The 24,933-nt window shown below is 43.5% G+C and overlaps 1 protein-coding gene across 16 annotated transcripts in view; it reads right to left on the reverse strand.

Moving 5' to 3' along the window:
• LOC1279469 (protein bunched, class 2/F/G isoform) overlaps positions 1-24,933 on the reverse strand; it is a 39,200-nt gene that overhangs the window by 2,668 nt on the left and 11,599 nt on the right. For 9 of the 16 annotated variants that reach the window (XM_061657265.1, XM_061657264.1, XM_061657267.1 and 6 more), the window contains 2 exons: positions 20,072-21,148; positions 7,220-7,271 (listed from right to left, as the gene is read on the reverse strand). In XM_061657265.1, coding sequence (XP_061513249.1) covers positions 7,220-7,271; positions 20,072-21,148 — 1,129 coding nt within the window. The remainder of the gene's footprint in view (positions 1-7,219; positions 7,272-20,071; positions 21,149-24,933) is intronic. The other 7 variants (XM_061657275.1, XM_061657274.1, XM_061657277.1 and 4 more) reach the window with 2 other exon arrangements.

A 24,933-nucleotide genomic window follows, 5' to 3' on the forward strand; every position in this document is an offset into this window, starting at 1 on the left:
GATCATACCACATTACGAACAGATTGATCCTCCACAGAGCGAAAGAGAAAAAGTCGTTTGATGGCGTCATCTTACTTGGCGCTCACCACTTGAAACCATTACCACACCAGCACCGACGATCGTCATCCGTTTCTGGCAAATATAAGCGATCGATCGCGTTAGCGACGCAAAACCATGACAACATTGCGGAAAACCAATCACACAGTCAAGGTACCAGCACCACACACGCGACTCAAACTTGATAGTGTCTGGGTTCGGTCACGGGTTGCCCGCTTTGTCTTGTGATGCTAATTGATACTAAATGGCGGGAGTAGAGAACCCGTTGTCCGCTGCGAGCTGAACTGCATCCGATCAATGGCAGATCTATATTTAGCATCACTTCACATCGGAAGAGCGATCAAATGTGAAGCTTTATTTGTGCCGGAAAGGCTTTACTGGATGACGATAGGAGCAAGCAGTGTGCGTAGTGAAGGGAAATCGGTTCAAGTTTTGGTACGATTTGCATCAAACACATCTCACGCCCAAATATGGTGTGAAACGTCATCAACTCACCAAAAACCGGTTCGCAAACCATAAAGATCTAGAATTGTCAACAACAAGAAACAACCGCCCGCGGAAACATGGGACCATGGTTGACAGAAATGAAAAGATTTGCCGATAAGATAAACAACACGGCCTTTGTACGTGTGTGTGTGCGTTTCATTCGAGTTGACGCCGCTTGATGTTATACGATCGCTATACGAGGGTTGTTATTTGCCGTTGCTGCAAAACAACACCATCTACTATCTTCACATGTGCACCTTTTCTGTTATTTTTCCACCGCGATAAGAAATCTGTTCGCCCTGCACAAGTGACAAACAAGCAGCCGGACAGGAATCATGAAGGAGTTTTATTATCCGATCGTCATACCGATAAAACCGCGACTTCGTCTTTTGTCAATCGAATGGACGCACCACCAATCAATTGCGGATGAAGATTTTTCGCCAACGAAAAGCCCTCCCATCCGTTGTGCGTCAAACGTGGTACGCTGCCCGCGTCTCGTCCGAAATAGTTACCGTTTCTACCACAGCACAAAACATCAAAAACAAATATTTCACCCTGGACCAATCCCGATCGTCGCCGATGGTCGATGGTGGCGGCACTCTGGGAGGGCAAAAAAGCGTGAACTATTTTCGAGCCGATTGATTGCGGGAACGAAAACACACAGATTAACATATTCTATTTATATCTTGGGCGCTGTGTTGTTGGTTCATTCACGCCATCGACCAAAATCGGTTGCTTTGCAGGGCGTGTGTGTGTGTGTGTGCAGCGCTTTTAAAACTAGCAAAATATACATTTGCAGAGCGTAAGAGCGGGGCGTGATTGGCCGGCTGTTCAATTAAAATCAATTCCAGCTAGTCGTCGTCAACAGCCGCAGCGCGTCCGCATCGCGTGCGGTGCTGCACCATGTGCTCGAATATAAGCGCTATTTAGCGTCTCAAGAATATTCTGTGCCCCCAATAGAGAGATGCGTTATTCGCCGCTACCCGCTGGTGGGTGCTGCTACCACGTTGATTGATCAAATATCAAGCTGAAAGGAAAATACCTATTCTAAGCATTTTATTCAAGGTACAGCTCCAAAGAGAGAGAAACAGCATTCCAAACTCGTATACGAAAATTAAATGGTTAGCACATATAAATTCAAAGAGAATGTTGTTGGGTTGGTTGGGACGCGAGAGGAAGGCTGGTAGGCTGGATATGTCCCCCTGACCAAGGAAACAAAATAAGGAGGCTGAACTTTGTCACAGTTTGTATGAAATATTCACTTTACACGCCCCTACACGACCGAGTTCAAGGATCATTCCTCACTCACACATTAAGCACGTTCACACAGACGGCAGGTGTAATAGGTGAGCTAACCTAGGAAATGCTTTTAACGCCATGAGAAAGGGAGAGGAAAATCTTTGAAATGACATTTTTCTTCCAATGTGCCAAGATTCTCGCCAATACGCTCTATCACTAGGCGACACACATTCTTGTCTGTCGAAATGTATTTTGAGACGCCGCAATTTGGTTACACTTGGAATGTTTGCTTCTTCTACTATCTCTCTTTCTTTCTAAACTAAAACTGCTGGAAAGCAAAGGGTGATTGAATGCCACGACCAAAACGCCACACAACCAATGACTCATCTACAACAAACTTCCCTGCTACCTTTCTTGTCAGCACACAACCACCACCAAGCGGGTGAAGGTTATCGGACTTAATTTAACAGCGAAATAGTAATCGAACCAACCCATGCCACGGCAATTTAAATTTAATGAGCCCTACACATTCTCCCCCCCCACTCCCCCTTCACTCCACCAAGAACCCAAACGGTAGCAGCAAAAGAGGTGAGTGTAGAATAAACGCAGGTAAATCACACACAATCACGGCCAGCCTTTTGACGACGGAGGGGAAGTCACGGGTCCCTTAATGATACGCCGTTTGCTATTTGATCGCAAATATCGGCACCGTTTTGCACGTGTGTCTAGCATATGTGCTAGCTGCTAGCAGCGCGAGCTGATAATTAAAGGAGTGTCCGGTTCGGCCCGGCTCACGGCTTACTTACTTTCACATTTTGCACCATGACGTAGCAGGTATTGTCCTGGCCCTTCTGTTTAATCTCATATAGCAAGTTCTCGGTCAACGACGACGTTTGCTGTAGTTGCTGCTGCTGTCTCAGCACGGTCGAAAGGGCAGGATAGGGATTGTTTATGGCCGGAAGCGTTTCCATTTTTATATTTCTTCGAGCGAACGCGTCAATCGGCTTGCTTAACCAGTCCAGAAAGTGTATATATGAACGCGCGTTGGCACTACTGAGGTATTTTTATAAATTGCACTTTGCTTTTGCTTGGATCACGTGATCCTGTGAGGTGAGATTCGGTTTCAATTGAACGATCTTTTTTTTTTTAAACTAGCACCTTCACCGTCACCAGCTGGCAAGAGTAGTGGGCAGATGACGTGATTAAAACTCAACCGTAGAACAAGTTCACAGTCAACAACTGACGGCCTACTCGTTTCAAGGACGATAGCTTTTTTTTTTGATAATCACACAACAATTCACAATTCACGAGGGATCCGTGGTCTTATCGCTCTGTGTTAGCTGGATGTGATAGGCCGCTGTATTCCCGACTCCTGTCTGTCGCGTTATCGTTTGACGAAAAGTGCTTGTTTTTGGCTCACCACGAACCGGTTACACGTTGTCCGGCACTGCTTGAGGCACAAGAATAGCGCAACCGAAATGAATAACAATATTGCCACTACGATCCAACAGACATTCAAACGGCGACTGACTGTCTGGCGGTGGGAAGTGAGCAGTTTTATGGTGAACTACACAACAGAGCAAACCAGCAGCAGCAACTCCACGTCTGGCGGCGGCCCCCAGAGCTTGTACAAACAAGCATCTCCCACAGGCCTCAGAGTGTGTGACACAAACAGCCTTCCCTCTAATGGTGTTGTTTTGCCGTTTTACCAGTCTTATCTCTCTCTCTCTCTCTCCCTATCTCTCTCTTTCCCTTTTTCTCTCTCTCTCCGCTCGTTTAATGTGTTGGAGATATGAGGGGAGCTAGCGTGTTAGCTGTACCAACTCACGAACAGCTTGCTCACGGGCGATTTTTACGCTCCGCACATGGTCTCACGGCTCTCGCAGTACGTTTGGGCTTGAAAGCGAAAGGCCCGTCGTCTTGCTGGGAAAATATGAGATCGTGGAAAATTCGATGAGCATATGCACACATGCAGCTCACCTTCGATAAGGAGAAGACACCTTCATCGGAATGTTTCGGTGCATCATTACACATTTCACTCTCCCTTTTGCTCAATCTCGCGCTCCGCGTTTCCTCTTTCGTTTCTACGCCAAGCGAATGTTCTACACGACTTTACTGTTTGGCTGGCACACTCCCCCCCCCCCCCTCCCCCTTTAATCGTACACCGCTCCAACACGAGCCCATGGCGTGATAGTGCAAACGATGTTGTTCCCTGTGTGTGCGGAGGCACGAAAATGCTTGGCGGCCCTTTTGGGTAGTATGGATGGACGGCGAGTGTGAAAGTGGGCAGATTTTTATCACCGTCGAATAGCGAAGTACGGTGGAATCTTATTCTAAATATGGACATAAGAGAGAGTTAGAGGTCTTGGCAGTTGGAAGACTGTAGCTGATGCTCCAATCGAAAAGGCATCTAGCTCTAGGATCTTGTGAACGAAGATGAATGAAGCGGTACACACAACATCTGCGATTCACTTGAAAAAATGCGAAGGTCATATCACGCTTGCACTTAGCGTCACATGCTACATATGCCAGTGCGCAATCTCTTCAGTGATCGGTGATAGTAGAAATGTACATGTGGAAAGGAAATATAAATGGAAAAGAATCAAAGGCGGGAAAATATTAAAAATTTAAATGCATTTGTTGTACTCAGTATAATGTAAAACTACGAGTCTCTTATTATACAGCGTAGATGTTCTGGTATTGAACGAGCAACAGCACAAAACTCTAACCATTACCAAATATTCATAAACATCATTTCATCGGTCGCTGTAGACTCACCTATCAACCCTTCTCATTAAATCTCAAAGGAAAAATCCAATCGACAAGTCTCGCTGATAAGGTTTATAAAAGAGGTGCTGATGATCCGCTCATGCACCTGTTATAACTGGTTCGATCCAGCTGACACTGTTTACATGAGGGAGGCAAGTATTATTTTTCATTGTCGCTACATCGACACGAGCAGTCTACCTCCTTCCATCTAGACTATCTACACTTAGACCCCACACTGATGGCGAGATATCAGTAATGAAAGAAGTCAACAGTTTGCCAGTACAAGACGAACCAGTTATGTATTCCTCCATCCTGGAGAACGTTAAGAGACCGCAGTGCAACAAAGACGATTATATGTAACAATTAAATATTTTCTTTTGAGATTATGCTTGGATGCGATACTTTGCACCTCCAGTGACTGTGCGATAAGAAAATGTTGTGGATGATTGTAACAAAGAGTTAAGTCGAGGACGCGCATTGCAAAGGACTTAGTTGTGAAGAAACGCACACACCATTTGTACGATGAGATACACTTTTAGCTGCACAATTCAAATTGTAATTATTAACTAGTATGAAGTAAAATAACCAATCATTTGCTTAGTTCCGATTCATTTGATTGTAAAAATTCAACTACGTATGATAATATTTGATAAAATCGATGGTAAAAATACTTAAACCAAGCAAAAGCAACGCCACTCACTGCCCATAGGCAGTTGAAAATATTGCAAAACATTCATTCAAGAACAAACGAACGTGAAATACCTCGTGGCATAGTGCCTATCCTTAATTGGATTGACCTACTTGGGACAGGTAGGATTTTGCTTTTTATGTGTGCAAAAAAATAATAAAGCACCACCACCAATCCATGCACATGCACACGCCCCCCCCCCCCCCCCCCCCCAATATTTCCCCCACAGGGTGAATGGAGAAAGTGCATGTAGGATTGTTTGTTGTTGCTTCGCTTCTTATGTGCACATGTCAGATTCACAAGACAGCGGTCCAACCGGTTCGCGAGCCGTCCGTAGAAGGAGATGTCTCCAAAGTTTATTTCCTTCGGTGCAGCGGGGTTACGATACGACAAGCGACATGCGTGGTTAGTAATCATACAGATACAAGAACGCAAAACAACACATGATAGAAATCAAAATGGCTAGTCGAATGGGAGAGTCCAAACTTTTACAAGGTACGCCCGTTGACCGATAGTAAATAGGTAGATAAGCTATAAATAAAAAGCGGTTTGGCGATAATTTAGACGTACATTTTGCGTAGGAATAATCTCACACTCGCTTGTTCAAGGTCAACAGATGAAAAATCTTATCAATAACTCAATCTATAAACATTGACATTACGTGAAGCTAAAAATAAACAAACGCTATAAATGTGATTGTTACTCAAATTAATGTGAAATACAATTTCAATTGCATATATTTTTTCGTCATGGAATTATTTAACGAAACCATTTCCTAAATGCGGTTACGATTGTTCATTACCGTGAACAGTATTATTATTGTTGTCTGTTACGTTATTACACTCATATCAACAAATCAACACGTCCCTGAACATGAACATCAACAAAAATCTTCCTACCGAAAAATAGCAGAATGGTGTCAAACAAACATGCATGCTGTTATCACTTTGACGATCAAGTACACGCTAATGCAAGCGAAACAGGCTACGAAGCAAAGTTATTATATGAAAAAATAACAGCATACTATAATTTTTGGCGCCCTTTTCATCGTCTGGGAGTACACGCTGTATTTAATAGCAACGGTAACGGAATGGCAATCTAAAACAAACGAACTAACTTTCGAGCTTGAATGAATATCTTTACCGGCTGAATTTACATAACCGGTTTGAACAGCACGAAAAGAAAATTTTACAGCAAACTCGTTTTAAAAGGCAACCACTGCGCAATGTTTACGCCGCCCGGGATGGTCCGAAGTGAAGGTTGAGGCTGGGCAGCGCAAGGAATACGGGAATAAAAAGCAGTTCAAGTAAACATTTGGTCGGTTCTTCACCACCGGGAGCGATGATAAGCCTTCGCAAGCACGTTTACACACATATATGTGTGTGATCTCGAAATCATGACGGACGATCTGTTTACCGAAACGTTTAGTTGTTCGTTTCTTCGCCACGTGACATCATGGAGTCAGGGCAGGAAACTTTTGAAAATGTTCTCACTGTAAATTAATCCAACCGGTGTGTGTGTATGTGGAGCATGTTTTAAAATTAAATAATATAAATACTACGCATGTGTTTCATTTTTGTAGTCAGCTAATTGGAATTTCAAGTTTAGCTGAGTTCTCAAATCATGGTATGTTTGATAAGTCAAATAAAGAACAATGACTCATGTAACGTATTCAACTTTAACACAAACGTTGCATCATGTGAGTCATGTCCTTTTTCATTCTCTATAGATAAAAAACTTGTTTCCTCACATTGAACATCGTTACGTGGTTTTTGTTAAAAATAGCGTAATAATAAACCAAGATATGATCCTCGCGGTATCTTATCACACACCAAACCCACGTCACGCAGTCTTGCTTGTGTCTGCACTACAAAAGAAATGTCCAGGCACAACATCTTCCTATTTAATAACGTTACGATAATGTTTCTACAGGAACGGTGCAATAACGTTTTATAAATAAATATCGCCAGCTAAACTTACCATTGCTTGCTCGATTTTGTTATCGATAGCGACCGCACTTGTTCCCGAAGCACTGAAAGAAATATAGAAAGAAGAGTAAGTTAATTGATGTACGTTTGAGCAAGTTTTATTAACGTTTGCCGGATGATGACAACAATAATTCCTTTGTAGATTCCCATATCTCAGAGTTTTCAGCACAGCCAGTTTATTATACAGATTATACAGATTATACAGATTCGAATGCTTCCATCATTTAAAAAAAAAACTTTGTGACTCCAAACACTAATAACTACTTTATAATCAATATTTTCGACTCTGGTTTTTGCAACAAATTGACACCAGATCGTAAATGACAGCATAATGAAACATATAACAGGAATTGCACCATTTAAAACTAATAATAAATATATAAAGACATATTTAATCTAAAAAAACGAAAATCTGTGTACTCTAAACGTACACAAGACCGGACGTTTGTTTTGGAAAATATTGATATAATGATAACCTGCCCCATAATTCAACCATCAGATCATTGCAAAAGTTCAATACATTTGACACAACCATGTTTATATATTGCCACGCTCACGGGTGCGCTACACAACATCTTCCCCTTTTGTTCGGTTTCGTTTACAAATCATTCGCCAGATGATCACGTCACGATCGTTACTATCTTTTGCCGCACTGTGTTTGGAACAGGTTAATTTGCACTCAGTTGCAAATTTCTACCACGCCAACCTGCCTTCCTGTATGTGTGGTGTATAGTATGCAGCTACGGTACTGTATTCCGCCATACTGCACAGTGTACGCACACTACGTCATCGGTCTGAAAAGATGACTATAGTGAAAACAAGATGGAGGATTTGTAATGGTAACGAATCCAGTATTGGATGAGCGTTGTTTGATAAAACATGGCCGTTTGCATTCAAGCACCTAGTAGCATTTGTCAATTTGTGTGGTTGCCGTTTTGTTAAAACAATATTCTATTCATGTGCGTGATTTATTTGTAATGGCTGTCAGACTAAAGTATACATCTTCAGAGTTTAATGTCAACTGTCTTTTACGTAGTAGCAAAGAAAGAATGAATTCTTGTAAATATTCCTGCGGCAAATAATTTCCACAACCGTTCCAGACCGTCATTGTTGATGGGCATCTACATTAGCAGTAACAGTACAAAATAGACTCAAAGCATCATTTGAGGCTTACTAAAACTAATCACGTACCAAACCAGAAACAGATCATCGCAATCGCGAGTGAAACGATTTAAAATTTAAATATCGCATGAAAAAGCTGTAACGCGTAGAATCGAAATCGTGCAAGCATCGATTGAAAGGATCGCAGAAGATCGCCTAACCCATAAAATGGAGTGCCAAAATTAAAAGCGCAATAGCGTACGCCGGGTTGTTTTAAATTCGCATCGTGCGAAACGATACGTTTGTTGTATCGCGATCGCGAAACAAACGCTACTGTTTTCTGTAGCGACACAGCAGCAACAACAGCAAACAACAGTAACCATCTGCGCATTTGAATGTTTTGTTTCTTTTATTGTTGTTTTTTTTTTGCCTTATGCTATACACCATCATTCGCTTCGATTGGTTTGTTATGTTTTCATTTTATCAATGCTCCACTTCACTCCATCAACATTCCCTTGCCTCTTTGCTGCCTCGGCCGCGCACACCGGCGAGTGGAAAAAAAACAAATTAAATAACACTTCAATTCCCGCCTCACACGAATTGTGCATGCCCATTTGTTGGTGTGAAAAGCGTAAAAACCTGTAAACATAACGCAAGGCATTATGCTAAAGGCGAGAGCGTTAAGTCTGGCAACATGGTTTTGAGAATCTACAAGTTCAAGTATTACGAAACAGTCCTAGATATAGACGAGGTAAGTGTTGTCGTGTGTTGATAGCAATTGTAGTTTTTGTTAATAAAGATGATACTCGTAAACTGTAATACCAGAGGAGTTCAATGCATTTTTCAACGATTTGCAGTTAGAACAATTGAAACTAGTTTAATGACTTGCATATTTACAGGCGTAGTTTGGTTACACAAAGCCTTGGATTGCCATCAAGGGCTTTTTAAACCAACAATTTGAACCCACAATTTTAAACGACACAACGAACGACAACTCAAATGTGGCGTAATTCTTATTATCGCTGCTGTAAAATACCACACGAAAATGAGGCTCATTTTGATTAGGTTTGATGAAGGGTCTCGGCCATAGCTTTAAACATGTCCGACCTACCCCAGAGAGCTGAAAGGCATCAATCAAGATTCCTCTCGTCCCTTCTCGCCGTAAACTCCCCCAATAGATGCATGATTATTAGTTTTTTTAGCAGCCACCTTGCAGCCGTCGTATGCGACCGTTTTGCGGGCTTGCAAATTGTGTTTCTCTCCACCGTAACACTTTATTGATGAATGCATGTCCCGCACCGAGACGAAACGAGCAAGCAGGCGGCCAACCAAACAGACAGATATTGCGCAAACAGGCCTCGCTGCTGTGCTGTGTGCTGCGAGTGCTTTGAGTTCTCTCCTACCGTAGGGTTACGAGGCTGGCGAGGCGTGTTGCAATAGAGCGTAAGAATTCCCATTCTAAAACCCACTTCTTCCACTGCCGAAGGACACTGTGTTGGAGGGATTTCCAGAGTTTTCGAAAGCGTATGATTATTGTTTTCGGAGGGCCATTTTTTTCCCTTCCATCATCGTCATGATCATCACCATCATCATCATCGTCATCATCATGGAATCATATTGGCGCAGTGTGCCGTTGTATGCTATACAGCACAGTTTTCACTTTTCTCTCGACGGGTCACTCTCACTGTCGTTGGAGCAAATGTGGAGCGATATAAAACTGAGCTAGGGAGTACACACCAAGAGGACAAACACCCTACCCTTTCCTCACAACCAGCTGTGTGTTCTCCGTTGGTAACGTTACGGTAGCAACTGGCAGTAAAAAGGGTGCATCGAGTGGTTTGTTCTGGAATACACAGTACGGAGTAGTAGGTCATACGGTACGGTCGTCGATTGCAGCATTAATTTTGCAAGGGGGTACGGTTTCACGGTAGGTTCGGTTCACGATTTTACATGACAACAGGAAAGGACGGAAAGGGTACACAGTGCGGAGGGAGTATGTATCACTTACTTTGGATAAAAATGATCGATGTACTTGATTACGACCTCCCGCAGGATGTCCTTCTTGCCGGACACCGAATACTGGTGCATGGCCATGATATCGCTCTTCATTTTGGATGTTTTTGTATGATGTTGTTTGCCAAAGAATATGATGCTGAAGCGATTTTGCTAGATCGCCTCTATCCAACAAATTGGCAACAAAATACTGCGCGAGGTGTTTTTATAAAACAAATAGCAAAATGTCTGGCAAGCCAACAAACGAGTGTGAAAGAATAACACTGTAACGGGGTGGAAAATCGATTCAACGAATCATTATTAGCAAACGAAAACTGTCGAGTAGACCGAAGTTGACTGCACTTGCAACACAACACACACTACAAACTCGGTTCCGGAAGAAAACATTAAAAAACGGAAAAACAACACCAACCACCGCGATGCGGCACTATGCTGCTACTGCGCGGCCCCCGTTTGTTCACGTCAATAGTTTTCAAAGCATAAAACCCCCTAAAATCGCCTGATGGTCGTCACAAAATATCACTACCAGCGGCCTTCGTGGCAATCACATTTTTCTAATCGTTTCTCGCACGACACATTCCACCGTCACAAACGCGACAATTGAAACACCCTGCGCGTTGCCACGCGCTGTCTAAACTTGAGGCAGATTTTTTGTTGTGTTCTCCACTGTTTCACCGAACTTTTCAGCAACCGGGCAGCCGCGAGCTGCTAGAGGGTGGTGGTAGATTATCAACATGCACTTTACATTTCGCATGCTATGCTGCAACTGCTATTGCAGGGTTCCTGCTGATGCAGCGGCCAAAGAGACACCTGCACATATGTATTCTTCATGCACCACAACGGCCGAGCGCGTATACGGGCTAAATAAACACACACCACCACCGTGCGCGGCGGCAGCTTCACAACCGACGAGCACAATCAATAATACAGACGAAACCAAAATGGCCGATTGCTTGGCCCCGCTGGGTAGGGCAGTTTGGCCAACAACGGTTGGCAGTTGGCTTCAACAGTAAGAAAAGGGGGCATACTCGAACAGGATGAATAATTCCCGATCGCACACACCACAATGTAGTTGAAGGGTATTTGGTTTCGTTTAAATTTTCGCTACCAACATGCCTGGAACGGACACCGCGCCAGCCAGACACTCGGAGTAGGAGTGCACTTTCTTTTGTACTTTGTAATTTTTGTCTTCACGTGCTGCTGCTGTTAAGGTGTTTGTGGCCCTATCGATGGCCAAAGAAAACGTTAGCAGTATTATAAAAAACACACACACACACACTAAACACACTGGTGCGGGTGAGACACTGTAGTGGTTGGGTTTTCTGGTCGTTGTCCTGGGCACGGCACACAACTTGCCGACATGGAAACGCCGTCGTGCTGATAAGCGAACTACTTTGGCGAGCGGAAAGCAACCATGCACCTACAGAAAAGGGGATTGTCTTTCGCTTCACTTTGGCTGATTTGCGATTGATCACATCACAGCAAGTTTTGAACACTTGCAAACAGTTTTATCCAGTGCAAAACAGGTGCACAGTTGCTCAGAGTTCGATGGTTCGAGCGCCACAACATCAAACCGCGGCCATTGTGGACCGAGAGCAACGGCCAAGTTGGTCCTTTTATTTTCTTTACTTTCGCATCGCGTGAACGACTCAACGCTAGGAAACTGCAGCGAATCTTCCCGCCGAAGGCAGCCAGAAGAGAAGCGGCAACGCGACAAACCGAACACCGAACGTGACGGCTGTACGGATGAGAGTGTAGATCACATTTTTACAACTGTGCACGACTTGTGCGACTTTTTTGTCTTCGTTTCGTTGCCCTGTTGACGTTCTGGTGTGTTTGTACAATTTTCGATCACGAAACAGCTGCGGAGGTGTCGATATGCGTCGGTTGCGTCGGTTTCGAGGGTTGAGAGTTGATTATATTTGGGGCGTAGTTTGGGCGTCTATGGGCTATGCTATTTTCCAACGTTTCTCACGAGTCGCACACGGAACGCACTTTTACGAGCGACGGTGTGGCCACGAAACAGCACGCTTGGTGGTATTGAACTGGTTTTTTACACTACGCAGTTGGAACCGCTCCCCGATGCCTTGACGACATGGTGTGTTTTCAAAAGTCCGCACTTTACTACTAGAATGTACGGCACACGATGCAGTTATTTTGAGCCAAACATCGCCCCATACAGACACACACACTAAGGCAAACTCTGTTAGCTCTCAGAGCATTACGGCACACACGACATTCATGCCACCGCCATGGCGAACGAAACCCTCGGGGAGCTCGATCACAGTGGTGGAGCTAGTTCGAGGGCTCACAGTATTTCTCACCTCATTGATACGCGCTCTCGTGCACAAACAACGCCGGAGAGCTATGTTCATTTCTGCATTTCTTCCAATTTGCGGACATCTCTCGCGAGCACGAACGCATGTATCGTATGTTTTGTAGAAACGAAGTGGTCTTCCAAACTGGGGATTTAATATAGTTCGACCATTTTCTCGATCGGTTCGAGCGAGAGGTTGTCCTCTAAAGAGAATCAACCCCGCCAAAAACTGCGAGAGGCACTGAGAAACGAGAGTGCGCTCCATGTGTATATTTGTGTAAGTAGTAGTTTTATGGTTATGCGAGTAAGGCAGCATAAGAGCATGAGAATACGGAAAAAGAGCATAATGCAGCCAAAATGGAACTATGGCAGGCAAGCCTGCGATCCCATGAATTGGCAATGTTGAGATAGGTTCGAGCCTTTTAATCCCCGTAAGGTATGTTTCAGTCCATATGTATCGATAAAAAAATCATCGTTATCTGTCCATAAACCAAAGTATGACAAACTAACAAAAAAATCATAGGACATAACCAATTAATAGCACGCTAAATAGCAAAAGCTAATAGCTATTTAACAGAAACTGCTCATTCCTTTCATGCATTGTTCTATTTCAATAGCAAAAGAGAACTTTCATGGAGTTTCAATCCTATGAATGAGATGCAGCTGCTTTGTAATGAATAATTTATGCGACGTGTATCATGTAAAAGTAAAAGTAGTTTGTACGTATTGGTTGCTTGCATACGTTTTGCCAAATTCAGCACAATTCAAGAGATTCTCTTTGATTTGTTATCCACACTCATAGCACGCGCTATCAATTCTCACCAAAAAGAATGTTGAATCAACGAACTCCAAGAGAAAGAGAATGCTGCGTCTTGTGGTGTGCGTTATGGCATACGAGGATATCTCAACATAGCACGAACATAGCTTCAGAAAACATAAACAAACACAACTTCCTACAGTGGTATTGTGAGAAAATGTAAACGTATCCCATGATTGTGTTATCTCGACCAAATTGCAACACATATGACTGAGGATTGGAGTTAGCACACCATAACGCAGCATAATTCTGTAGCATAAGATAGGTGTGTCTAATCTGATTCCAACTGGAACTAAGGTAAATGCGTAATCAAAATAGAACACGTTCTGAAACTTTTCCTTGGCAATATTAATAATGAATTGTAAATAGTTACACTATGCAATTCAATGCGATGGATATCTCCTAAACAGTGACATGAGTTTACAGATCTTGGATAGAGTAACTTGAAACGGAACGTTTTGCACAAAACAGTATCCCTACAAAATGGGCATAGCGTTTTATTTTAGTTCTCAAGGACGACGGTACAATGCTAACCAAACTTGATCTCATTCAAGATCATGCGAGCATGCTGAATAACTCAGTTGTCGACCGGGGGGGAGATATGCGTAAGCTGATGACGAGGCAAACTACAGCAATGGGACGTGCCCACAAGGATAAAGTGTGAGCAGTCTTGCAAAAGAAAAAGAGCGGTTAAGAAAAAAAGAGAGAAAGAGAGTCAGTGAGACGGCTTCTCATCGATGCACGAACGAATACCAATGTGTGATCTTAAGCCGGTTAAATTGTGCTGCACCATGAACGCCGTCCGAGATGACATTAGCTCGACGGTTAAAGGCCAACCAAGCGAAGTAAGAAGTAAAAGTTTAAACCCTTCAATACCGCGCGCTCTCGAGCACATACACTAGCGCAATGGTCGTTTACCATGCCGGTTTCATCTTCGAGCTTGGGAAAGAGAAGATGTATGAAAATTAAGACGATAGCAAAAAACGGCAAAGGCAACAAGGAACGTCTACGCCAAATTGTGCTGAGCGTGGTGGATTCCGTTGCGAAGTGGAGAGACAGCCAAACACGGTGTACACGTCTGCTGTTGCTGCTGACCTAAATCCGATACTTCTTGCCACCACTTCTTCTCAACGTCCCCGTGCTTGCTCCCGCCGGTCTTTCACGGCGGCTACAGGACGGATGTGAACACATTAAATTTCATCTCGTCGATCAAACCCGTAAAGGAAGGGAAAAAGTGCGTATGCTCACACAAATACTTACGCACCCCGCTTGTGGCGGTGGTGGCGTAAGTGTGTTAGCAACAGCCGATCGACTGCGCCGATCGGGTTAGTTGCGCCATCCGTGCCGTATAAGGTACGCACTCTACGCAGCAGGCCAGTGTACCATTTTCACACATTTTTAATCGAAAGCTTTCCTCTTTCTACCGTTCGTTGGAATCGACAAACGCTGAAGCACTAGGCAATGGGAAATTTAAATCAAACTTTTTTGCGTTATTAACAGCTAATGATCTTTCTCTGTGGCTGGTTTACAGGTACGGTTTTTTGTTCAAGAAAACCAACGTTAGATATTTTAGCCTTGTAATTATGAACATCACTATTTTAAATATTGTCTAAATTACGTGTAGTCACATGCGCGAAAAGATAAAACATGTTTACTCAGTACAGGCGTAACGTAAAAGTAATACTGTAGAATTAATATATCTTTCAACAACTTTTGCAGTTATTGCATTGTTCAAGATTAAATATTTTAATTTTGTTTACTTTTTAATGCTTTCAGTTGAGTTTGAACGCCTGGCTCGCAACAAATAATGTTTACTTAATAATAGAAAATAATATTTCAAACCCAATAACAAAAAAGATTAAATAATTTCGCACGATATCACGATACAAATTACAAGTGCAAAAAATAGAAGAAGCAGCTGAACAGAAACTTATCTAATGTGGCAGATAACAAAAAAAAAATATATTATTTCTGAGCTTTAAACATACACGCACATAGATGTAATTTAATTTTGATAACAATTATTTCAGTAATAGACGAGACATATATTTGCAAAATACTCTTTGCAATGATTACTACGGCATGAAACCTACCCTAAGTAAAAATGCAGGCATACCAAATTATGGCACTGGTTACACAATGGCAGTGTAGGAGAGGATGCACATAGTTGATGTAGGTTCAGTTGTACTTCTCGAAGTAAATAAAAATTACACGATTGTGCCACACACTACTTTCTATGGCACAACCGGGCACCGTTTTCAGTGTTTTCTTTGCAATATTTACATCCCGACCGATTATCACTGGTGCCGAACAAAGTCGTTGAAAGGTAGCTAACGTTCGATGCCCTAGTGAACGATCGCACTCAATAATTCATTCTACGTGCACATACTTCTACCGACCAGACCCATGATAGATTAGTTGGATATCATCAGAACACGCTCGGGGTTAGTTTGTGTCCTTTTTTCCAAAAAGTCAATGAACCTGTTTTTCATGCGTCAACTTTTGCCACTATGCGGAGAGGTAGAAGAAAACAATTTCACAACCAATGTAGTGGAACCATATTTTAATGATGGCGATTTGCAGCAGGCTTTAGTTACATATTGTGTTTTTTTGTCTTTTGTTACTAATACGAAAAATTGTCCAGCAATGTGGCGAAATTGGCGGGCAAAGTAGGATGTTTGTAGGCACTCGTTTATCGGCCTTGGTACAGCAAATTTTATTTCACCACACAATACCACCATGTAGGCGATCACAATTTTCCTTCGTCCTCTCCTTCAGAGATGTGTTTTGGCTCCTTTTTCTTATTTAAAAACTGTTTTTGCGCCCAAAACATTAAGCACTAGCGAGCGAGCGAGGGAAGACCACAAACAAAAAACTCCTAGGATCGGTTTGTGACGCATTTACACACAAAATACCAAAAACAAGAAGCAGTGGCTTGTCTTTGGCCGTTGTATCACTATTGATTTGCTGCTGCCAACTGGGCCTGCGCACCAACGCATTCTGGAGGCACTCACCACCATACACAAGTTTCGCACATTAGAACCGAAACCCATGACCTAGGGCTAAAAAGAGAGCACGAAATCGCGTGTGAGTTCCCGGATCAGTTCGGGGTCGGGATTTTGTCAGCGTTTTGAAGATTGCCAGTGCTTAAGTGGCGCTACTACTATGAAATATTGCCCATGAGGCCAATTTGACCATGTAAACAACAACTGCTATCTATCTATGAGGGGAGAGTAGATTAGATAAATGATATTAATAGCAAATTATCAATCGTTTCCTAACGTGACCTTCGCAAAACTTCACGTCATACGTCTGCCCTATGGCGGTCTGTGCTGCCCTGCACACGAGTTAACACACACAAAGATCTAAAAGAAACCAAAGGACAGCCATGGGTGGCTTTTTTGTAATTTGGATTTTGCGATTTCTGCACGAAACATGGTGAAGGTTTTGGGGTTCAAAGTCATCACTCTGCGTTGCCAGCGGCAGATTTCGACACACCAAATGGTTCCAATAATTACGAAGGCCGTTTGTCAAATTTTGCAGCATTAGCGCGCTCCTTCGCCTTCACTGTGTCGTTCTACTTTTTTGGCTCATTTAAAACTTCTTTTGTGAGAAGTTTGTTTTTTGCAACTCATGAATGCAGCCATGGTACGACCTGCGGAGGTAGCCGCATACGAAACGTACCACACTCGCAGTAACATTAGCGAGAGGTGCTACGTTTGGTCAAGACTAATTTTCATTCACTCGACCGTTTCGTTAGCAGCAGCACTAACAGACTGCATGAAACATCACGCCACTTTTTTACGACGTATGCTACGTATGCTTCAACATGTGTCAATGTGTTGGGAAAATGCCTCGTCTTTGTGCAGCTAGAGCATTTATGCAAACGGCACACAATCAGTGAGGTTTAGTAGCGCGAGTTGCAAATTAGGAAACCTTGTTCTACCTTGAGCTTGGTGAGGTTTTTGTATGTACCTATGCTGATACAGTAGTCAGGTGCGAGTTTAGCGGCAAATTAATTACTGACCACACGCCCCGCTTTGATAAAGAGGCAAACGCAAATCCCACTCATCCCCATACACAACACGTACGTAGAACAAAAACATTCCTTAAAAAGCACAAACCAACACCAATCAGGTTATTGTGGTTGCCGTCAACTGTCAACCCCGGTTTGATAAGCGTAAATGATTGATTTTTTATTCAATGCAATCACTGCGACCGGCATTATTTGCGAACCTTGTTTTTCTTCTTTTTTCTTGTGAACTTGTTCAGATTTGTCTGTATTCACTTTCAGCCTGATTGCAATCCGGTTTCCCTGATTCCCCCCCACAGTCCATTTCTACTGGGGTACCACTACGGACGTACGGACGGTATATGTATGTACAACGACGAGTGGTTTCGACTAATTTGTTGCTAAACGCCGGTTCCATCATCGAGTGCTTACGTTAGGTAAAAAAAAGTACCTATTGCTATTTCACCTGCAGCACCAGTACCACTTATAATCGCATGCTGTGCAATCGCTTTCGTCTCATTTGTGCAGTTGAGCATTTTGCGTTTGCGTCATTCGCACCAGCTGCTGGACGTGCTGCAGCAGAGGCGCGATTAGTTCTGCCAGCCGAGAAAGCAACCTCGCTGCCACAAAACGTGTGCATTTTTTCCTATTCAACCGCGTTACCCGGCCATACCCCAGCAGATGGTGATGGTGTATATACGGTTGTCATTTAGATATGCTTACGACTCATTGTGGCTAGATCGAGAGACATCCCCACAGGCTTCTTGGCAGGATGTTATGCAACATTTGGAGTTGCAGTGGTATGAAATCTATACACATCATCAGCTGGTACGATATGACCTTTCAATATCGGTTTGTGATCTGATATCGGCAATCATGAACTGAATTGCGTTTTTTGTAAATCAGTTATTGTTTGATTAGCCATGCAACGGCTAAAAATGTTGTTTTTTTTCTTTTTTTATTGGCAAACACATGCATTTTGAGAATACAGGTTGAACCAAGTTTCATGTGTTCAAGCGAATCTGTAAGCTTTTTATGAAGACTTAATCGTTTTTTTTTATGGTAAAAATATTGTGTTCAAAATATTAAATGTCACATGGCGTTGAATGGTCATCTCACAAATAAAGCGCGATGTAATCGTTATATATAAAAGGTAAATAATATTCAAATAATATATACATATGGTCAACCTAAACGGCTTTCCGCGTACAGCTTGGTTTTGTCAAACAAATATGAATCAAACCTCACACGCGTGTGTGTCTTAAACTTTGCTAACAGAGATGATAATTAAAACGTGATTCACTTTGATCATCCGACCATCATGGTCCTTCAAAACTGATCGAGATATGTGCTAAAAAGTGCGCAAAACCGTAAGGTCAGTAAACCAACCGTTGGCGACAAACTGTCTGCTGTTGCGGTAGGTTTCTCTAAACCGATTCCGACACACCGCATTCACACTTCAGTCAGTCAAGTTCGGTAGCTGATAATTTGATTAGTACTAATTATATTAGCATGGCGATTTGTGGACGGTATGTTTAAAGTTGAGTATGAAAGTGTTCGCATGTCAACGTCAAAATAAGAAGGTTATGGAAGAGAGAAAAGTATTGAGCTGAACATTCTCTAAAATAGAGCAGCACAACATCTTGTAACTCTTTCGCAGGAGCCAGCTGTTTGGCGCTTAAGATGTGTTGTAATATACTTACACTTACGGTGGCGGATTATTTTAATGCATGACAGTGTAACTACATTCGAGCATACCTGTTGTTACCTTAATACCTACGCATTAATACACATGACGTTACGTATTTTTAAGACATTACAACAATAAAACCGATACTGACCTGCAACGAGAGAAAAGGAAATAAAATTAACAATTGTTTCGAGGAATTGAAGATGTTTCATCATGTCGAGGCCCCCCATTTCATCTTTGAGAGAGCAAAGTCATCTTTCTTTTAGGAAAGAAATAAACTTTTGCGTTGCATTCGAAACAAAACGATAAAATTAAAACATAATAACTGAAATGATATTCAACAACAATAACAGCCATAACGATCAAATTAGCTACAGAAAGAAAACTATTTAAGAACGGTACAATTAGATTCAAGGTAAGACTTGTACGCCCGTAACATGGTTCTAGCATCACTATGTGCATCCGTGTGTGCAAAATATAACTTGTATATATAGTGGCGTGTTTGCAAGGTGTTAGTAGTTTGCGAGGGAAAAACAAATAATAGAAACACAAATTAGTAGCTCCAATACGATGGGGTACAACGGTTAACTATAATGTCGGTAAGCGGACAGTTTGTGTTACAATAGAAGAACGTTTTCTGGGTGCACACGCGATTTCACGTGAGATTAAACGATATCACAATAAGTTTTCGAAATCTGTCGAAAAACAAAGCAGAGGACATATTAGCCGGCACGCTTCGATAGGGGGATATTTGTGGCACAATCTTTCCAAACCAAATCGATTGAAAGATTCGCCGGGAACGAATGAATCGTTAGGACAATGGCAAGGCCGGATTGAATTATGTCTGTTGGTTTTAGAGATAAATTTAGAGAGACACTCGAAAAATGTTCAAACCTTGCGTGTTCTCCGCCAGGGCTTGCATGAAGAACAGAGGGTGAGGCAGCTCTGCTAACACGGGCACTTCCTCCACCGGCACCGTACGCAGGACCTAGGGTATTTACAAATCGTGGCGGACTACCGACCGGCGTTGATCCATGCATGAATGCCGGACTCGAGCGTCCCGATGCAGGATGTGACAGCGAACCGCTAGCAGCAAACAGTTCCGAATCGGTGCTCATATTTATCATGCTACCCGCTTTACTCAGACGATTGGCACCGATTTCCTCCTTGATCAAGTCTTGCACACACCGATGCGGATGCGTTACCGTGCACGCACTCACGCTGTTGCTGCCGGTGAAATTTCCCAGCAGGCTGCTGGCGGCTCGACAGTAGCCAGCCGCTTCCTGTGCTCCAGCAGTGCCTCCTTCTGGCAACTCTCGGCATGGCCCAAGGGCACCGATCGAACGGGTCAACGAACCGCCGGTCAAGCGATTAGCCACAGCCGTCGCTAGTATTGGCGTAGGTTTCATGAGTGTTTGAATGGTTTTCCCCAGTGCAATGTCGGTGTAGATATTGCTTCCATTTCCTTGATTTGCTATGTTCGTCATACTCGGAGCGTTGTTAGTGGTTCCTGGCGTGCTGCTCGGGACAATAAAAGCGCGTGCAACAGGTTGAAATTTTCGTGCATGCTGCTGTTGCTGCTGTTCTAGGCGACTTTGAGCAAGATCCTTTCGAAGCGATTCCTTTGCCGCGGCACCCATGGACGGTGGCAGTGAGTACGCTTTCGACAGCTTCTCTGCATTATCGTGATACAGCGGGGCATGATACTGTTGGAACGGTTGCTGCAGCTGCTGCATCTGATGCGGCTGCTGAGCGATTTGTGGGTGTAATTTGGGCAACATGGTACCCCTGTCTGCTGAAGCATTCTGGAAGCTGTCATTCGATAAGTTTGCATCGGAAAAAGGATTTACAATGAACTGTCGCTGCTGCTGTAGCTGCTGCTGCTGCTGCTGCTGCGCCTGCTGCAGTTGCTGCGCAGATGGCATAGGCTGCAGTTGGTACGACTGCTGTTGCGGCTGCAGTCCGCTGCTGCTATAGACAACGAAATAATCATTCAAGAAACATTCAAAACAACATCGCCAAAAAACGCATCGCAACTATCAAAAGTGGGAAGGTAGGCGATTTTGCGATGATTTGTTTCCTCGAGCCGCATGGACGTACATGCAGTTTGATGATGGTGTCAGCACAGTCGTACGAGTTGGACGACAAAACAAACGGTAAGTGAACGCTGTGAATGGTGTGCGGAGCGCGCGAATCGTGAAGTCAAAGAGCAGCGAGTTACAAATCAGCAGCAGAGGACATAACATGTGGTACGTCCCATTATTAAAGCAGGAACAAGCACAAGAATGCAACCAAACACCGAGCACGAGTATATGTGTATGAATGCAACGATGATATGCGCCATGAAGCAGTCAGCAAAGCACAATATGTCTAACTAGATACCGCAAACCATGCTCCATTCAGGAATGCATCTACAACAAAGCAGCAATGTATAATCCATTCAGCATAAATCAAAGAAGCGAACAGCATTCAATAATTCTTTAAAATTTGCGATGAAGAAAGCATTCCATAAAAAAACATACAAACACATAACAACGTTGTCATTCAGAAGCCGTAAGCGATTAGAAACAATGTTGACTGACTGCAGGTTTACACCGATGCTGGTGGAGGATTTGTTTAGTGTAATGGTGAGCTTGCGTCCCGTGAACAAATACACCAGTCACTTTCTATAGACGTTTAATGAGCTACGTGACTAGAAACCTATCTGCGGCTAGCAGAGCCAAACTCTCTTGTATAACAGAGCAATTCTAAACCCCGAACCACAGGTTGGCACGCTAGCTTATCACTTCGTACAAATCAGTCACGATCGGCAACAGTTCATGAGCTTTACTACTGCCGCGGATAAACAGCAGCAATAGTAGTGGGGTCGATGGTTAGTAGGTGCTTGTTTTGCTAATAGCACAACCAGCAACACATGTTACATGCACGTGTATGACAACATGGTTTTTGTAATCTCATGAATTCAGTGATTCAGTGCAAACATTAGATTTAACGATGCACAACGGGTCTTGGTGCATTGAAGGGTTTACTATTGGTTGGAGAGCTACTGGTATACTTGGCTGATTGGTGATCTTTTTGATAAATGCATATAAATTAATTCAAGCTCGTTGAATAACTGAAATGGGGCGAGAAATACAATTAAAATTTCTTGTAAGGACATCTGTATCATGTAGGCTAAACTCTATACAAAAATGTTTACGCATTTGTTGATTTCATGACGCGTTTGTTGTTCGGTTCGATATTCCATGAAAACAGTAAACAAACTCTCATGTTGTTAGCATAATACCACAATTTTGGACTGCGGTCATATCCCCTTTTCGGTTTGTTTGTCAAAAGCGTAGAAAATGACCAAATTGAATCGAGGTGATCTCATGCGAGATACGGTTATGTCATTATTAAGATGCTACCAGAGTGCTGGCATGTGTAGTTTGCGACGGATACCTGTGCGCACGAATAAAAAGCAACTAGGTATATTCTTATCATGTAATCGAGTCATCTTGACGTCGATAGTTGATGAATTTGTTGTGGTGATTTATATGGAAATGTGCACTTTACAGTTTATTTTCTCGGTTCGAATATAAACGAAATTAGAGTACGCTTGAATAACTTAAGATAACATCATCGCCGGTTGCACAAAACATTAAACCAGTATTAGTTTAGCAAACATTTCATCTAACGCCGGACGCAAAGAGCGAATCATTTCTGTCTCTCGTACGCAGTTAGCTCCATCTGTTGGCGCTATCACGTCTGTTATACACATTCGTCGAACATGGGCTGCAAGAAAGTTTGTCTATGCTACTGCTGTTATACACTTGCGAGATTCCGTAGCCAATTTTAGCACCATAGCACGGTCAAACACTGTGCCAGCTGTCTGGCTTGTTTGCCAAAACTCGAGGCAACGGAAAATGGGCAACAAAATTCAGCTTGACACCGTTCAGCTATCCGATTTGTTTTCTATATGATGTGAAATGACACAGTCACTGCTCGTTCGTGAGTTGAGCGGACTTATATTGGGTGAGCGAGATTTACAAAGAGGAAGAACAAATCAAATTCAAACATGGTACATGCAACAGCGTGATCATGCAGAGTGTTTTCAGAGTCACACCTACCCAGGGCTAAGCGTTGTCGTCTGCTCATCTGCACACGTGTTGAGTTGATTTCTTCTGCTAGACTTGCTCCATACGTGTGCCATTTTTGTGAAATATACGACACCATGAAAGCGGCAACAAAATGATGCCAAATCGATAGAACACAACCACAACGCAGATATTTACACACAGCAAGATACTGTTCTACACCGCAAAATGCGTCGTTGTCGTTCGTTACGTAAAGCAAAAATTTTGAGGGCAGAGAGCAAAGGAAGCTTCAGCGATGAGGCGATAGCGCCAAACAAGGATTCACTATATCGGTTAGGACGGAGGGATGGGACGGGGACTGGTGAAGGTATCACCACTTTATGTGTGTGAGTGTGCGTTGGCTTAGGTGGGTGTGGAGCCGTCGCACACTAACGCTGATGTTTTCAAGCACGTGCACTTGCAACTTCTGTCCAGCGCTTTTTGCGTGGCGGACGGATAGATCATCAAACGAACAACATATGGACGCGAGCGGTCGGACGTATCGGCCAGGCGGCATCGGCAGCACCTCTTTAGTCACACCCCGTAGTGTCGCGCGTACAAAAACTCGCGAGTTTGCTTTAATTTGTTGTTCTGTTTTACTGATTTGTTGCGCCTTTCTCAAGTGCCATTCCTTTTCTGTGCACAACAATAACGGCAACCTGTTGTGAGGAATATCTCGCGTGCATGCAAACGGCACCAACGACACACTGTCGGGCGCCCCTTTACCCAACGTCTGATTGGTGCGCGACTGCTGTAAATGCTTGTGTCGTCGTGTCGTTTCGCATGTCGTATCGACAAGTGCACAAACACCAGTGTCGTACCGTCGTCATGCATTCGCCACACACATCAACCCGCCAAAACCTAGCGATCCTAGACGATCTTCAACCCTTCTCCGCGCCATCCCACTTGCTTCGAACTACACGACGATGACCAACGCCGTTCTTAGGGCTATATGAGGAACTCTCTTTGCACTGCGAGTCTCACTGATGACGACGTTGATGAACGGCACATCATTGCCGGCCGATGATCATTCGATCGCTTTTCAAACAAACAGCAAACCGCCAACGCTACGTTCCTCAAGCTATTTCCCTCTTTCTCTCTGGTCATGGCTGTATCTCTCTCTCTCTCTCTCTCTCTCTCTTTTTCCCTCTCTCTTTCTCTCGTCTCAAGGGGCATGATCTATCACTAAGCAGGCAGGCAAGAGCGAAAAATCGAGAGAACCGTCCCCTGGAGGGGCAGTGGCGCGCTTGTCAACAACGAAATGCCTTCATACCGCGAGATCGGGTGGAATGAGAAGGGAGGGAAACGTGATTGAGGATTTATATTCGGTTCAAAGAGCGCGAAGAAGAGCGCGAAGATGCCCACCAACCGTTTGTCCGTTCGCGAGCCAGTGTTCGAGAGATCGAGAGGAAACACACTGCTTTTAGCTCGTTAGTGCAATAAGTGGTGGACCAACACATCAACGGATTATACACTATTTTTAGCCGACTTGTTATCATCCTCTGGCAGTTAGGTCGGGCACCGCGTCAACATGTACGGTGGTTGCCTTTCTTCCTCCTGCCTGTCTCGTTTGCCCGAGAACAGGGTAAAAATCGTGCCGCTCGTTGTCTGTCGCCGTCCTACCTACGGGCAAATTAGACG

This window comes from Anopheles gambiae, chromosome 3 (assembly GCF_943734735.2).
Source record: "Anopheles gambiae chromosome 3, idAnoGambNW_F1_1, whole genome shotgun sequence".
NCBI lineage: Eukaryota > Metazoa > Arthropoda > Insecta > Diptera > Culicidae > Anopheles > Anopheles gambiae.